The sequence below is a fragment of the Rhinoderma darwinii genome, chromosome 2 (assembly GCF_050947455.1).
Source record: "Rhinoderma darwinii isolate aRhiDar2 chromosome 2, aRhiDar2.hap1, whole genome shotgun sequence".
NCBI classification, from domain to species: Eukaryota; Metazoa; Chordata; class Amphibia; order Anura; family Rhinodermatidae; genus Rhinoderma; species Rhinoderma darwinii.
The window spans coordinates 91456582-91473769 of NC_134688.1; the positions used below are offsets into that span (position 1 = coordinate 91456582).

General features: G+C 38.0%; 1 protein-coding gene across 4 annotated transcripts in view; it reads right to left on the minus strand.

The window, feature by feature from the left end:
• Positions 1–294: 294 nt before the first annotated feature.
• The window catches only part of HDAC7 (histone deacetylase 7), a 425809-nt gene continuing 408915 nt past the window's right edge, over positions 295–17188 (minus strand). For 3 of the 4 annotated variants that reach the window (XM_075851897.1, XM_075851896.1, XM_075851895.1), the window contains 7 exons: positions 16906–17025; positions 14922–15019; positions 7660–7778; positions 7423–7556; positions 6092–6176; positions 4000–4150; positions 295–3380 (listed from right to left, as the gene is read on the minus strand). In XM_075851897.1, the coding sequence (XP_075708012.1) occupies positions 3329–3380; positions 4000–4150; positions 6092–6176; positions 7423–7556; positions 7660–7778; positions 14922–15019; positions 16906–17025 (759 nt within the window). In that variant the 3' untranslated portion in view covers positions 295–3328. Of the gene's footprint in view, positions 3381–3999; positions 4151–6091; positions 6177–7422; positions 7557–7659; positions 7779–14499; positions 14791–14921; positions 15020–16905; positions 17026–17188 lie in introns of those variants that run through there. The other variant, XM_075851898.1, reaches the window with a different exon arrangement.

Genomic DNA, 17188 nt, shown 5'->3' on the forward strand with positions numbered 1-17188 from the left:
ATATTTTAACACAAACTAAAATATAATCCGATAAATACCAAATACCTTTATTTTTGTAATCTCAAATTAATTCTTAAAAAGAAATATTGTGATAGTGTTTATTGGTATGCATATTCTGCTGGAAATTAATGTAATAAAATTGTGTTGTGAAATAATCTAATCATTTTTCTCTTTGAGTGACAATATCAGAATATCTTCTAATGTATGTAAAATTTTATATTATAATACATAATATAATAATATTTAAAATGACAATAATAAAGTAAAATTCTTAATTTTGGAATTAACGGGACCTGATAGGAAGTGAATTCTCAAATATTTTTTATTTTTAAGATTGTATCATACATAGAAAGAAAATCTAAAAGGGAGCTGTGAACACAAAATCTCCTATGACCACTTTTAATCAGCACAATTTGCAACAAAAATGTGCCAAACGATCAGAATTTCTGGACTACAGGATGATGTGTTAAAGATAATTTACTGTTATTTCCCATACTTCTTGTCATATGCCATTGGTTAGGATAGGAGGTTATGGGCAGTTTTGTATTTTCTAACAAATTCAGAGTTATTAAAAATTACAAATTATGGAACAAGACAATAACTGTAACAAAAGGGACTAAAAATGACGGTTTCTAAATTTTTCTGATTGAAGAAGGTCTTTTACCAGGTGGTTGGTATGAACATTATATATTTTTAAATTAATACTGAAGGAAGACAAAGCTTTTTTTATACCCTGTTCAGCCCAGTCTTGACGTCTATGCTAATTTACATATCCTTGATTGACATAATTATTACCATTAATTATCTTTGGGATTATTCAAAAATTTCTGTCCTCAATTCTTTAAGACGAAGTTTACACTCTGAAACTAGCCTTAAAATCTGCCCCAAAATCCACGACGAAATACTCGCGTTATATGTGCATTATTTTGTGGATTTCAAAGCATATTTGCTTAGCGGTGGGCGAAATCTGCAGATCTGCAACAGACAGGGCATGCTGCATATTTAAAAATCCGCAGCATGCCTAAAAATTTATTTTTTACGCTATTAGTAAATGCTCATTTACTTAAATTCTATTGTAATTTGTTGCAGAATCTGAGCTCAAATTGTGTTGACATGGCTTTACGACAACACGAATACAGATGGAATATTTGACATTTATACGCTATGTACAGGAGGTGAATTCACAAACATGAGACGTTGTGACACACGGACTGACGGTCTGCTGGTGCGTCAGCGTTCTATTAAGTCTTAGGATTCTTCTTGTATTTACAGGGGGTAAACCCTTTTTATGTGGCAAAGCATTTCAAGACATTCAAGATTAAACACACTCCTTTATCTACACCAGATGTTGGTAAAATTGAAAGATAAAACGCATTTTTCCCCATCTGTATAATTTTTAAGTTAAAAAATGCAACGCCGTCCCTTTTTTGACACGTAGATGAATTATAGAGCCGATTCACTTTGCGGATACAAACATGAAAATCAAGGGAGAGAAAAGTGAACCTTGAACCCGAGGGAGACAAAAAAGCACACTTGTTTTTGATTTGGAGGACCCAGCGAGCGGAGGATTTAGCCAGCTGTTTGCTTTGATTTACAATGCAGCCGCTTACGCCTTTGCAAGTCATCACACCTGACAGCGGTATAAAAGTGTGGCCACGGAGAGGTACAGATTATTATTTTTCTTTTTCACTGAAATCACTTCAAAGATCTTTAGACCTATGAGATTGACAAGTATTGTGGATGTAGCTCGCAAAAAAAAATAAAAAAATCTGGCAGCAAATAAAAGAGAAACATCACAGCGCAGTATCAGTGTAAATCCCGCTGCTTACCCCTTAATCCCGTTGATTCTTTACAGGACTTGTGTCTTAGCTGCACCTATACCACGACTCTTTCTATATGTGAGTGGTGCAAAATTAGCGTGAGGCAAATAGACATGAGTCATTGTGGATAGGATTGTGGTTTAACAAAAAAATTTGCCCCAGTTGTCAGAGTTTTGCAATAATAATCTACACAGTTTGCACAATTAAATATATGATACACAATTGTTTTATTTTCAATGAGCTGGAATGAACCTTGTGGGCCTTAAAGAGTCATTAAGTGGCATTACTCCATAAGGCATTGACCTTCTTCAGATACAAAACAAAATACAAGGGTCTGAAAAAGTGCATCTATGTGGACAGCGCAAATTTTGTCTATCTGTGAAAAAAAAAAATAGTCAACAATTGCTGATTGGTCATATAACGTGGACACAGGAAAAAAGGACCAACACACAAATGGTCTCACAACTTATTGTAATATCTGCATTTTCCCACACAACGGTCACTCTTCTGGCGCACATGGGAATGTAAAAATTTCCACTGATATTGCAATGTTTGATCATATTGTCTCAAGCATATATTTTACAAAAAGAAGGTCCATTCCCATTTTTATTTCTACGCAACCCATTAGAAGTTGATATATATTAAAATGTTCCCATCCTGTTTGTGGTGAGGAGCAGTTCTCCATAGTGCAAATGAATAACACAAAATCCATTTATCCAAGTAGGGATTAGTGGTCATCAGGAAATTCTAGAAAACAAAAAGGCATCTTCTCATTTCCAGCTGTGCCAGGCACTTAAGTCCCATTATATTTCATTTGTATGTTGAAAATGATGAATCTCCAGTGAATTGTCTACATGAAGGGTCTCTTATACCCAATGGTCCACCATGGAGGAGTGGTTCTCTTAAGTCCTTTACTGCAGTTCTTGTAGAGACTTGATACATTTTCACAAAGTTGGCAAATTTGGCATTTATTAGTACTGTCACATTTCCAGCTCACCATGGAAATTTCTACCATTAAAACCAGCTTCATAGATCAACTAGTTGGATACAACGAGCCATGTATTTTAAAACTCCAGAACATAACCACAATTTCCAGATAACAATATGTTTTGTGTTCATTCGCTTGGGTTCTGTCAAGTTACGGTGTTTCTTGGGCAACATGGAAAACGTCACTGGTATTCTCCATCCGTCGCTTCTGTCATCTCACCTGAGTGATATCTTTGGTCAAGCTTAGTGGTGTTTTCTTTGTGCATAGCCCTAGTTATAACAAGACATTACATATCTGTACACAACGTTTTGCTCAGGCAGCTATTGAAAATGTTTATTTAGGCGAAATCTCATATTGACTCCCCTTTCAATGGATGACTCTGGTTTGATGCACCTTCAGCAATGAACTCACAGGTCTTGGAAACCGTGTTAAGACAAATAAAGCAAACTGCACCACTGTACGAAGAAAGAGCAGCAGCTTAAACCAATCCACCAAATTAAGGACCACCAGTTGCCTTGGGTCATAGGCTCATAGGTCCATCTTCTTCCATCGGCTCTTCTTGAGGCGCACTGCTGTAAGGTCAAACATTATGATACATTGTTAAGTTGGTTGTATTTTAGCAATTATTAATAGATTGAAATTCATTAACTAAAGACGAGAAGTTAAAAAAAATAATTGTAATCTATTAATTGATTTATTAATATATTTACCTGTGTTTTTACCTACGGCGTTTTAGTACTTTTTGTCATGCTAAAGCTAAATACATTTTCTCATTATCAGATGCCTAGTCTATGCGTGAAGGAGTAAGGGATTGGCTGGAGAATATTGTTCTGCAACATCAATTGTTTCTGGTCTTCAAAAATTTTTCTCTCCCCATTCACCACCCAATTGTCAAATCACGCCCAAAAGACTAAGCAAGCAGGGTTAATTTTAGGCAGAGGCTTGACCCGTATATTGATCAATTCTCAAAATTTTGTTTTGGGGTCATGAATTGCTTTTTTCTTTAGGATACAATGTGTAGGTGGTCACAGAATGGTTCATTGATGCTTGCGGATCACAGAAACAGTTGGGACGTCACCTAGAAGGGGGTTAAGCCCCACGGTCCAATCATTTATTTAAAGTTCTGCAAGTAACAAACTCTCTTGTATTGAAAACCCTTTGACAACTGTTTGCAAATCTAAGGAAACCTACTTGCTCCCAGCAGCTACTAGTGAATTCCTTCCCACTGACAATGAGGCCAGAGCCGTCACCGTTTCAACTTCATCCCGATCATGTTTTTGAGCTTCGAGGAGAGAGTATCCCACCTTAGATGCGAATCGTTTTACAGAATTCCAGTATTTACCTGTAACAAGAAATGTGTTATTGGACTGTAGTAGAAGTTGTTTTTTAACAGTGTTATACGAATGTAAGCCAGAGAACGGATGTTTTGTGAGATATTTTGTTAATGTTATATAAGAAGCCTGTTTGTGTGGGCAAGCCTATAAACACATAGCGTACAGGATGTCAAGGGCTTGGTCACCCTAATTAAATACAGAAATTGAGTTAGTTCTTTAAGTGACTCATTTATTCCTTTAAGTAGTGTATAAAGTGTCCCAAGTATCCCAGCATGAAGAGCTATTTTTCAATATTTCTAAACTGGTTTTGCATTTCTTTCCAAACATTCACATTTTCAGAACGAAGCTTCGGTGAAACGCGCGTCGGGTCAGCTGTGGTTGTCTGGTCCTGCTCCCTCTTCTCTTACCGTCAACTATTTGTGTATGTATATACTTCATGTCGGCCATATTTTGTTAATACAGTAATATTAACTGCAATTTGCTTTTGTTACTACTAACTTACACCTGTTTATGAGTATAGCCACATGTTCGCTGACTAGCCGGATTATACCTGTAGTTCTCCTGAAGGACCTTGACACTGTGTATTTACCTCGACCATTCACTGATCAATTTTTCTTACTCCATTCATTTCTATGTTTTTAACTTATGTTTCTGTATTTTATGGTTCATCAATAAAGAAGATTTTGTATTTTCTTCAATATATGGTCGTGATTTTTCTATTTGGGTTGGCTTATTCAGAGGAACTCGCATCATAAACTAGTCTTCTATGACTACCATCAGTATAGTGGGGAACCCAAAACTATCTATGTCTGTAATATTCATATATAGGATAGTAATAGACCTCTTTAAATTAGGGAATCTATTATATAAAGACAGCAGATATTATTGCACCCGATGAGCATTTTGCAAAAGAAAGCATGCGTTATACGTAAAGTACTATGTGCCTCTCCGCTGAATGGCTGAGAGGGATCACATGGCCACATGATCACGAGAGGGGCATCGTACTTTCCATATAGCCAGGACTGCTGAACACAGGCTTGGTGGGCCTTCAGTAGTTGCAGTAGCATCCACTATCTTGTTACCATTAGGGCATCTAGTTGAAACTTGATTCGGAGAGGCACTCATTAAATTTATCAATGTCTTGACATATTTATTTAAATGTGGTATGGCCCATGTTATAGCCTGGTATAAAACAAGCACAAACGCTAACAAGCCTCTCCCCTCATCACGCTCTTACAATGCCACTTTGAAATAAAATTTGAAAGTCACAATTAAAAAATGACTGGTGTCAATAGTAACGTCCTACCAGGAGGTCTCAGGACCCTTTTACCCCACTTTTAAAGCCTTGACTTATGCAGGTTACTTATATGCAATAAGATGCAAATGTGTAAGGGCAGACTTTGAGACAAAGTATAGTGTGTGTAATGAGATTATTTTTGGAAAGTCTAGAGATAATTGAATGCAAAGCAGAAAGCAAACCACTGGTCTAAATAAGTAGCTAAATAAATAAATAGCTACAGTATATAAATGAAAACCATAACATCCAGACCATCCTTGTCTCTGAGAATGAACATTGTATCGGTGGGAGGGGTGCGGTTGAATACTTCTAGGGTTCTGTTGAAAGTTTCAGCAGTCCATGCCAAGTTGGCTACCCAAGACATATTTTAGAGACCTTACTATAGCTGCTGAATTCTCATTTAATTCTGGTATTAATTGAAATGAGATCTCAGCAACATTTGCGACTGATTTATCACTCAGGGAGCCTTGTGACAAGCTCTTTGAAGTTATGTCTTCCAGATTTTTGTATAGGAAAGTCCTTTTGTGCTTCCCAGCTGCAAGTGCTTGCCACGCACTATAGAACTAAGCACTGCGTGGCAGGCTGCATTCACTATTAAGGTGCTCGTTCTTCTAAGCCCCCCCCCCCCTCGCCATAAGAAGACAAGACTTACTCTGGACTTGAATGACAGTGTCTAGTGACCGCACAGCATTCTGATTTGGCCGCTGCCTTAAAATTTCTTCAGGGAGGGGATCCATCTGGAAATTGAAAATAGCACATTATGATCTGAAGAATAAATAGTCACAAAAATAATAAAAACATTTACAAACTCTAAATGGGAGTGATGTCCATATATAAAGGGTAGGGCTTGTTCACATTTGCTTTCTGGGTTTCGTTGTTTTGTTCCGTCATAGGATCAGAACAATGAGAATACCGGAAGCTCGGGATCCCGAGCTTCCGGTATTCACGTTGTTCTGCACTATTTTGTCTGGGTAAAAAAAAAACTAATCTGTGACAGAAGCCCCTAACAGGGCCTCCAACGCAGAGGTGAACAGCTCCCAAGCCCATCCCTGTAGTTTAAGATTTAATTTAATAAAACGAATTTACAAAATCATTAAAAACATTAAGTGTAATAATACAACAAATAAACCCAAAAATAGGACTTGTATAAATGTCTGAATATATAAGTACAGCAACATCCCAGAACTCGGATACCTGCAGCTGTAAGTAGATATAACCAATAAGAATGTTTATATTGTATATACTCTAACCCTTCTAGCCAGGCCAGCTTATTAGAAACCTATGGCCTGGATCAATCCCACTAAGAGCAAATGAAATCCCTACCTCAAAATTTCTGCTGGTTTGGGGAACCATGGTGTAAAGATAGTGTGATAATACAGTGTCACATCCTCATGGAGTCTCCAGAAAACCCTTTTTACAGTAGCTACATATTTCTAGTTAGAATCCTGTTTCGGGCTATTGTCACATGGTAAAATTTACTGTCTGTAGAGTAGTAAATAAAAATAAATCATAAGGCCCAGTTCACACAAAGTTTTTTGGCGCCAAGTTTGACACGGACACCTCGTCGTAATCAGCGGCACAAAACGTCCGAAACCGCCTCCCAGTGAAATCAGTGGCGTTTTTTTTCCGTGGCAGTATTTAGCCGCTCACAGTTAAAAAAAAGTGGCATGTTCTTTTTTTGCCGCAGTTCCGCTTCTGACCTCCCAGAGGCAGGCAGAGAAAGCGTTTTTTTTAAGCGGTTTTTGCCTCTTCGGCGCTCGATGGGCCTGGGGGGGGGGGGGGGGGGTTGGGCACTTCGAAAATTGCGGCAAGAATTTGCAGGTAGGTCAAAACCTGCCTCAAAATTCCTGAAGGAATTTTGAGGCAGATTTTTAATCCTGCAAATAAACGTGTGTGAACTGGGCTTGAGGGAGTTGTGAAAAACAAATATTCTAATTAGAAATCTCATATATACATAATTATATTATTCAGTTCAGATTTTACCTCATTGCCCAGCAAAGCAGATACACAGGCCTCGGAGGCATCACATATTGATGTCAGGTCATGACCACCTTCTAGGGCAAGCACAACACGGCCTTCAGCCAAGCTCATCAACTGACGTGTCATGTGGCCAAAACCTAAAAGGTAAGAGAACGAAAATATGAATCTAGCCCATATACATCAACCCTCAATTTACTATATAGATATCAAAACAGACTCAAGACGACAATCTGAGCTTACACTTAGCTGTTACTTTGTATCCACCAAGAGGAGCTGGATGTCCTTCAGCTGCATCGAACCCAGCAGAAACCAAGACCACATCTGGTGAAAACTCATGAGCAATTGGCATCACCACTGTCCTGTTATGAGACAGATAAGTAAAAATCAGCGCCAGAACTGGAATATCACATGGAAATTCAATCCAGAGACCCCATAATACACAATTTACTTAATCTCAGATTATTTTGTGCATTAAAATGGAATTTCAATTGTACCAGCAAATTAAACGAATAATATCAATATAAACAAAATGGTAGTCACTTAAATTGTGTTGTGTGAATTACTTCCTTAGTTTAGATTCCTGGAAATCCTCAGTCAGGCAAAATTTTTCAGAATGGAACAAAATCCCAGCATCATGTGCCAAGAGATGCAGTCCTAAAATTCTCTAATATTTATTGACTGTTTTGCATGAAATATATAAAATGGTTTGTAAAAAAAACAACAAACCATTCACTTTTACCATATTTGTAGACTCCTGATGTTTAAATACAACAGAAGTGTATGTCTAAGTCCATGTCAGGGACTACGTGGGAGGAGGAGAGCAGAAGCAGAGTTCGAGAAAGGAATAAGACACAGCTATATATGCTCATAGTAAGATTTATAGGTCACCCCAGTGCTGGATTCTCAGCTACACTGCTCATTACTGCTATATAATCTCCTCCATGCTGCTTCAGCTTCTATATATATGTGAAATATAGAATAGGTAAGCAGGACTCTCCTCTTCTATGTGTGCATTGTATAGAGGACATGATAGCAGTTAGGCTCTGCCAATAGCTCAGGAAAAACTGAGAATTAGAGATAGAGCCTGAAAAGGGAAAAACTGCTAGAATAAAAACGCAGAACACAAGTCATATAATGGCCAGAAATAGTGTTATTCCTCATGTATACACATATAGTCATCTCAAAGTGTAGGTACACTTTAAGGAAATTCTCCGCTTTGGACCATTTCATTTGTCAGAAGGATCCCCAAAAGTAAGCTCATCACAGTATTCCGCAATCAGCTGTAATTAGCGGGGGATGATGACAATAAATGTTCAAATCCCCTGCAGCGCCACCACGGAGGACACAAAGTATTGCTTAATGCCAATTTAATCAATATGCATCTATGTAAAGCATAGACAAGATTGGTGAGAGAGAGAGTGAGAGATGCCCTATATAGGCATTATTCAATGAAGAAGAACATATCTCTATTAACTCAAAATGCCCTAATAGGGTATTTGAAAATAAGATGGCCATATATATATAGATTACATTTATCAATAAATCTAGATTATAATAAAATAATGTGCTGCCAATTTAATGTCTATGGTGTGCCATAAACATTAGATCATCAGCAGATCCCACCAAAATTAATTGGATCTGTCCACAGATATCCATTAACCTATATAGTCTAAGCTCCGTTCCAATCAAGTCAAATGGATCCACTTTGACTTGATCAGAACGGAGCTTAGAAATTCACTCAGGAGCGCACAGGAGCCGCTGTCAGCTGAGCCATCATTGCAGCTCACTGATGTATTCGGCTCAGAACGGCTTTCTGCAGCTTCTATGTACGGTGATACTTAGAAGATGCAGAACTGAAACTAAGAATTAAAAAAAAAACAACGTAAAATTACAAATGTTATTTCACTTACTAAATAAACTGATTTCAATAAAAATCAAATAAAAATAACCCAAACGTTTACATAGCTTTATGCAGTATGTAAGGAGTATTTATTATAACCATGATCGCTAAGGATTGTTAGGGGTAAGAAAAGGGACATTTAAATGAATCAATGTCCATCAGACAGTTATCATGCAGAAATCAAGGGTGGTGGGGTAAATTTGGTAAACTTGGAAACACCAAGAGTGTTATTCTTACCTGGATGGGTCTTTACTTATGAACAGACCTGTAGTCAGCATGGCCACTTATTGTACCTAATGCCTTGATTCAAGCAAATTCATTTAAGAACTCATTTTCAATTAAAGACTAGAACCAGCACTACCTAAACTTCTACAAACTAAACCAAAATAATGCAAGGACATGATGAAAATAACCCTCTTAATACTGGTATTATATATAAAAATACAATTTTTTTTATGTGTTTTACTTTAAATGTGCTTTACTTTATTATTTTATATTTTAGTTTAAAAAACATTAGCTTTCTTTGGAATCAAAGATTGGTGCACGTTTCCAATCGAATATGTTCCTCACCACATGTAAAATTGTCACATTCTTCAAATTTCTAAGATGATACACATGAAAAACAACACTTTTGAGGCCCTCAAAAGGTTTTCCGAGAGAACAAAGACTTACAATCAAGGACATTAAGAAAAACTTATGTGGCAGGAAAGTTAATAGATAGCTGGTATGTCCCAGATAACTGGAAATAAAATGCATGTAAGGTTGATTTACAGGGATAGCCGTCATTTAGTGGTCTGAACAATTATAGGAATGCAGAGTATTATTTTATTAGAATCAGTGATATCACTTGGTATTGTTCACGTGTCTGGACTAATATACGGCATCCTCAGAAAATCGCATCAACACCAAAAATGGATCTGTAGAAGAAGGGGTTTCATCTATAAAAACTAGCGATGACCAAAAGTGGAGCAGTTGCTCAAAGCGATCAGTCAGACTCCAGCATTCACTTCTAAGGCAAGTTGAAGAATGTAAGAAGAGACCTGATTGGTTGCTATTTGCCCTCGAAGGTCATGCGTATTGGTTAGGTTTAGAAAATGACGGCTTCCACTGTGTGTAGGACACAGGTGCTTATGAGCTTAAAACTACATATCAAAGTCCTCAAGTATAAAAGTCTAAATACATGAACGCACAGATCTGATTCCATGATCGACCTATAAGATCTCTCACTAATACTTGAAGGAACCTGCTCGTTGCCTAATTAGCTATCCCAGAGAGCTGACAATCTCACAAGAAGCAACGTACCATAAAAACTGGCAACGAGGAAACAAGGATTGCGAGCGAAGCCGGGAGCGGAATTATGCTTTCTTTGTGCAGAAAACCTATTTATAGAATCCCTTTGAAGTAAAACTGATCCAGATGTTGAATAGAGGGAAGGGGGCTGGTGGGCAGGAAGAAACAAACTCGTCACATGGAAGAGAATTAAGGCACTGCTGAAGTCACTGAGAAAATAACTCATTTAACTTTAACTCATTCACTTCAAAACAGAGTTTGCACTAATATAGTATTCCAATGTCAACCAATAGGGTGGCTTCATGGAAATGACCAATACTTTATATAACCACAGTGCAAAAACGATAAAGTTTCTGGTTTCAATGAGGCATATGGGTGTTAATCCATACCCCACACACTTATGACTGTGAAAGTGACATGTAATACAGTGAAATATATATATATACACACATACATACATATATATATATATATATATATATACACATACATACATATAGTAGCTTTCAGAACCGGTTCGAATACCATTACATTAGATAGAACATATGACACTATTGACTCGAATGAGAATTATGTCAACCAATTCAATGTATAAAAAGTCCTGAACTTGGCAGATCAGAGTTAACAAAGACGTAACCAAAGTCTATCAAAAAGACTATAATGTTCTCCCACACTCAATGTTGTGTGTGAAAATTTTAATTTTTCAAATTAAAAAATAAATCAAATAAACAGCAGATGTCAATTGATCTTAGGTTGGTGGCCTCAGTTGCCTTGTAATAACTATTCTTAGTTCAGTTCAGCAGCGCTGGTTACTAAGGGATCGGGATTTTTAATTTGTACACATTCATTAAATCTGATGATGCGTTACACACATATTGTTTGTATTCAGACAATACAAGGGAATAGTAGTCATAATTAACATGACAAAGCCATTTGCCTGTAGGGCATCGCAGGGTGGGAATCTCTTGTTCGGTCCCCTCCACTATAAGAGGTTGGCAATATGCAAACACAACAATGTGGACTGGTTTGGTTTAGCGCAGCACTGACTGCAGCTGTCAACTGTGTTTTCAGCAGCGCAACATGGAAATACCAGCGGACAGTGGGGGTTTTCAGGACTTCCTATATCCTACATGCCATTTCCATTTTGATCACTCTACATTTTCCTCTTTAGCTATATTCACTTTCCATGTGATGTCATCACCACAAAAATACGCACAGCTACACTTATTTTTTCCCTTTTTTGTGCAACACTTTTGAGAATAGTAGATAATGATTTACAGACTCCTAGAATGAAAAGACTGGGGAAGTAAAAGGCAGCATTGCATGTGGCTGGACAATGATGTTCGCCTAGAGAAATAGAAGATACGTAAAGCAATGGTTTTGCAGAGTTATATGGTGCTTTACAATTGCAAACGTTTGGTGTTAACTGTTTGCATTATCCATGTATTGGTGATAGAGACAGGGATTATAACACTAAGGCCACATTGCACACAACGCGTATTACATACAGATTTGCCGCACATATTTTCCTCCAGCAAATCCGCAGCGTAATACAGTACCATAAAAGTAAATGAGATTTCAAGTAATCTAATCCACACATTGCAGATTTTTCTGCACGTAAATTGACCTGCGGTGTGTACTTTAATATCTACAGTTGGTCAATAATTTATCTTGCGTTTCCGTCTGCGAATTTTATCTGACTAGTTTATAAAGAAATACGCACCAAAATCTGCAGCATAAAACCGCACCTATTTCTGCATCAAAGTGTAAAAACCGCACCTAAAAATCCCATTAAAAAAATGCACTATTGGGTGCGGATTTTACCTGCATAATTAGCTGCGGTTTTGATGCAGTTTTTCGGCAGCGAATTACGCAACGTGCGCATGATGCCTAAGGGTGTCCTCACTTTCCAGCTCATGTAGATGGTGTTGTACTGATCCCTGCAGTAAATGTCAGAATGCTTAAATCATCCATCACATGAATCAGTTGTGTTTGAGCTCGAAAACCAATAAGACATGGACAATAGACACAAATAGATCATTGTGTTTTGTTTTTCAAATAACCCTATAGGGTTCTCTAAACACTATAGTTGGTATACAATAGTGGTGCTATAATGTAACAATTAAAAATGTGATTACACTACAAAATGGAAATTATCATATTAAAAGGGGTATTCCTATTTTATCCACAAGACAGAACATAAATGCCTGACAGATGCGAATGACACGTCTGAGTCGCTCACCTATCAGGAGATAGCGGATTCAATTCAAGCAAGCAGTTTTTGTCTCTTTCCATAACTTTCATAGGCTTCAATCGAGTGTTGCCAAGTCTCCTGTGAGGCTAATGTTCAGGGGATCCCCATTCTCCTCAGAAGTGGGAACCCCACCTATTAGTCACTTCTGGCATATCCTGTGGATATGCCATAAATGTTCTAGATGGGAAGAGCCCTTATATAAGGAGGGTCTCACGCGCTGACTTAGCTACTCGGTTACACTTTTACGCAAATTTTTGTAAATGCATGTGAAAAAAATATTGTTCATCTTCTGGCTTTATCTTACATATAAACATGGAGTGAAACGTAACCATTACATTTACTTTCACTACAACTTGCATAACCAACACATGGGTTGTTCCCGATCAAAGCAAATAACCAAATATTTGGATCCATATTCTAAACTACATCACAAGAATTACAGCGAATAATCTATGGGCCACACAATGATTATTCATAGGACTACTGGGAAAAAAAATGAGGTATTGCCTATAGCAAACAATAAAAAACTGTAAATAATTTTTAAAGTAAAAATAAAAAAAAGAAAGAAAGAAAAAAACAACAGCGTTTAGCAGCTATTCTTTTGGTGTAGTTGAAAAAAATTTAATCAGTGATCTCTTTTCTACATTGGTTTTTATACATGAGCCCAATAACCTATTACCCGAACCAGGTGGGTTAGTAGCTTGGGCTGTCTTTACCGCTACGTTTCTTTTTAATTATTCTTGTTAATAGCCTTTTAAATGTTTATAAAATGACAAAAACAGCCCAAGATACCATTTTATGACACAACATACAATTCTCAAAAACAACCGAATATTGCGGACATTGCATGGAGCCCAGTTGGGATTACGGAGATGTGGATGCCTTTGCACAATGCAAGTTCTGATCATGTTGGTGCTGCTCACACCTTTTGTTTTTGACAACATACAATACATAATTGTACTGTCACATAATTAAATTTTAATACTTGATATTTTTGGATACAGAATAACATTTTGTGCCACAAAAACGTTGTGACTTTAAACACCATTCTGTGCCACAAATACCACTTTGTGACACATAATAAGCTTTATCCATCTACTAGTTGTCCCCCCACAAATGACTACTGTATTTTGCGGCACAGATTAAAATATTGTGGCAGATATTATTTTGTGACAAATAATTGAGTTTTGTGAAAGTAAAGTTTTATTTTATTCCATTCACCGACTTACAAAGGATGCCCCATATGGCCACAGAAAAGAAAGGACACATCTGCTTTAGCATCACACATGACTACAAGCTCAGAAAAAAACTTATGAAGAAATGTACTGCGTAAAAGCTGCAGGACGGCATCAACTAACCAAAGGCTTGACATTCCTCTTAACATTTTAGTGTAAACGAGGGCACACTACACAACACATCACCACACGTAAAGGAAAGAGCGATCTGATAAGGAAACCAGAAACAAGTTTGTAGCAAGTCAGAAAACAGGGAAACAATAGGGTGGACCGGTGCTGGTAGTGAGGACTGGTGTCGCTCAATATTGCTTGGCAATGGGCTGCATGCCACTCTCTGAGTATATGAGTTAATTTCAGAGCACTCCAAGCAGTGTAAAACGTTATTAGTACACCCATGCAGACAACACCCCGGAATAATAGCCTTATGGCTTGATGAAATTCGTTCACCCCATGTCCGTGATCTGTGAGAATGGCTGCGTGTATGGCACCTATCACATTAATAGTGCAGAGTGTTGGGTCAGTCATTCTACAGCCACTCATGTGGTTTGTTCCTGTTATGTGTATAGATACAGATGTCTTATTGGGAGAGGGCTGCACTGATATTGCCTAAATAATACCTGTACTGTGGACACCCAGAGGGCTTCAGTCCCCAGCTCTCCTCATCCGGCACATTCCACCAGCACTAAAATGCACTACAAGGTCAGAAAAGACAGAAACGAAAAGGAGTGAAAAGTGGGAGCAGAGTAGATGAGGTAGGAAACCTAGAAAAAGAGAGAAAAGGAAAGCACAGGGGGAGGGAAAAGGAATACATTTGGAGACTCACCTGAAGGCTGCAAGATACTCTGCATCACCCATAGGGGGGTCCAAACCTCCTGCCCATGCTACATTCACGTTGAAGCCCTCTCCACTGTTGGCACCAACCTGTGATCAAGACAATAAGTATAAACACTCATGTGGTATAACAAACATCATTATTACAGGACTAGAAATTAATACGTGAAGGTGAACTAGAAGAATTCCTTTGAACAGTGTTCTTCAGGGATAATGCTGGAAGGTTTGAGGTGCATAGAACTGTAAAATCCTTTGCGTACGAATAGCCACAGGGGACATTTTTTGGGGGGCGATTATAGTGGAGCCTTTACATATTCACGCAAAATACACTGTAAGGGCCAGTTCACACTGAGTTTTTTTACACGGTTTTTGGCACAGAAACGGTGTCGGAAACAGCGCCAAAATACGGCCGAAAATGCCTCCCATTGATTTCAACGGGAGGCGGTGGCGTTCTTTTCCCGCGAGCGGAAAAATAGTCTCACGGAAAAAAGAAGCGACATGCCCTATCTTCGGGAGTTTACGTCTCTGACCTCCCATTGACATAAATGGGAGGCAGAGAAAGCGTATTGTGAACATACCATGTGAACATACCCTAAAGCTGGTCAGAGCCATTAGATTGTTGCTGAATGTTCCGGCAATTTTCCAACAGAATCCGTCACCAATCTCATGCTTACAGGAGGCAGATTCTATGGTATTACCCGGATATAAGCAATGTTGATGGTGTCTGCTCAATTCTGCCACCTCCATAGACATAATCACTTTCCATTGTATGTAGGTGTAGTACATGGTGATGCTGAAATCAAAACTCTTATTTTTTTCACTCATCGTGTATACATATTATAGGACTATTACGTGGTCTCAAACTGTGGCCCTCACAGCTGTTGCAAAAATACAACTCCGAGCATGCCCTAACATTTTTCGGCAGGCCATGCTGGGAGTTGCAGTTTCACAACAGCTAGAGAGTCACAGGATAGAGGCCACTGATCTACCATGACTTTGCCGGCTCTGTTAGTTGGCATGAACCCACCCTTGTCTTGCCGAAACCCAACCACTAGACCACACCTCGTCCTGTAAGATTATTATCACACATGAATAGGATTGGATAGAAATATGGCAAAGCAGAAAAGAGGCTACAATCAATCATTTTATTATCATAGGAGCAAAAATTCCTACAACATGATTCATATTTATAATTTATATTGTGGAAAATAAAAAACAATATATCCCGTTAGCGTGCCTCCATAATCTACCAATACTTCATATTTAAACTGACAGATGATGGAGTATGTGTGAAAGTGAAAAATTTTGGCTTTCGAGATTCAGAAAAGTTATTTTGAACAAAACACCCTTTATCAAATGCTTTGTCGGGAACATGTCAAAATAACATTTAGGTTGATAAGATAACCACCCAAAAATAACACAGGAGTGTCTCAAGATAAAATGATTCCGACTGGCAATGTGAAGCTGGAGACTCCTTGTGCAGCTAAAAGGTTAACAGTTCAGGAGATAAAAGATTTTTTTCTTGCAAAGCTTCAAATGATGAAAAGCAAGCATTCTGTCTATCACTTTTATAACATTGTTTTCAAAGAAGTTATTTTGGGCAGAAACATATATTTCCCATCTGTTCTGCATCTCCCTTCCCCGTTTTCACAAAAATCCTTTGTTCCTCAAAATATCAAAGTGATGATGATAAACTGTTTACAATGCAAAATCCTCTCAACCCTTCATCCCCAAGAGTCCCTTCTGTAGTAGAGGCAGCACGTGATCAACAATGTCAATCCTGAGATCTAACTATGTCATCTGTCCGCGATTATAGTAAGAAACGGCAAGGTTTGGATGGAATACCACGATGTGGAGTCTTCCTAGTAAGAACTGAAAAGATTTTATACGCCATAGTCCCTGTCTGCCAAGAAGTGGGGTAATGCTATGGATTGAAACCACTGATGGACTTGTGTCACTATTGAGACTCTGATCACCTCGTCAGCAGCGCCACTCCCAGGAAAGAAGTTGCCATCATCGTGTCGATGAAGAGAGATGTACAAAACATTGGGGTCTCTGTAAAATACTCGTTGAGTTCCGTTGCCATGGTGTACATCCTAGTCAAGAAAAAAGGAACATCGGTTACTCAAAAACCATTACAGTAATTAAACCCCTATGGCAGTTCCGAAAGTCATGGATAGTTGTGCCAAATAGGAACCAAAAAAAACCCAGACATGAATCTTTCTAGAATATCTTTAAAATAAACCAACTATCTATACA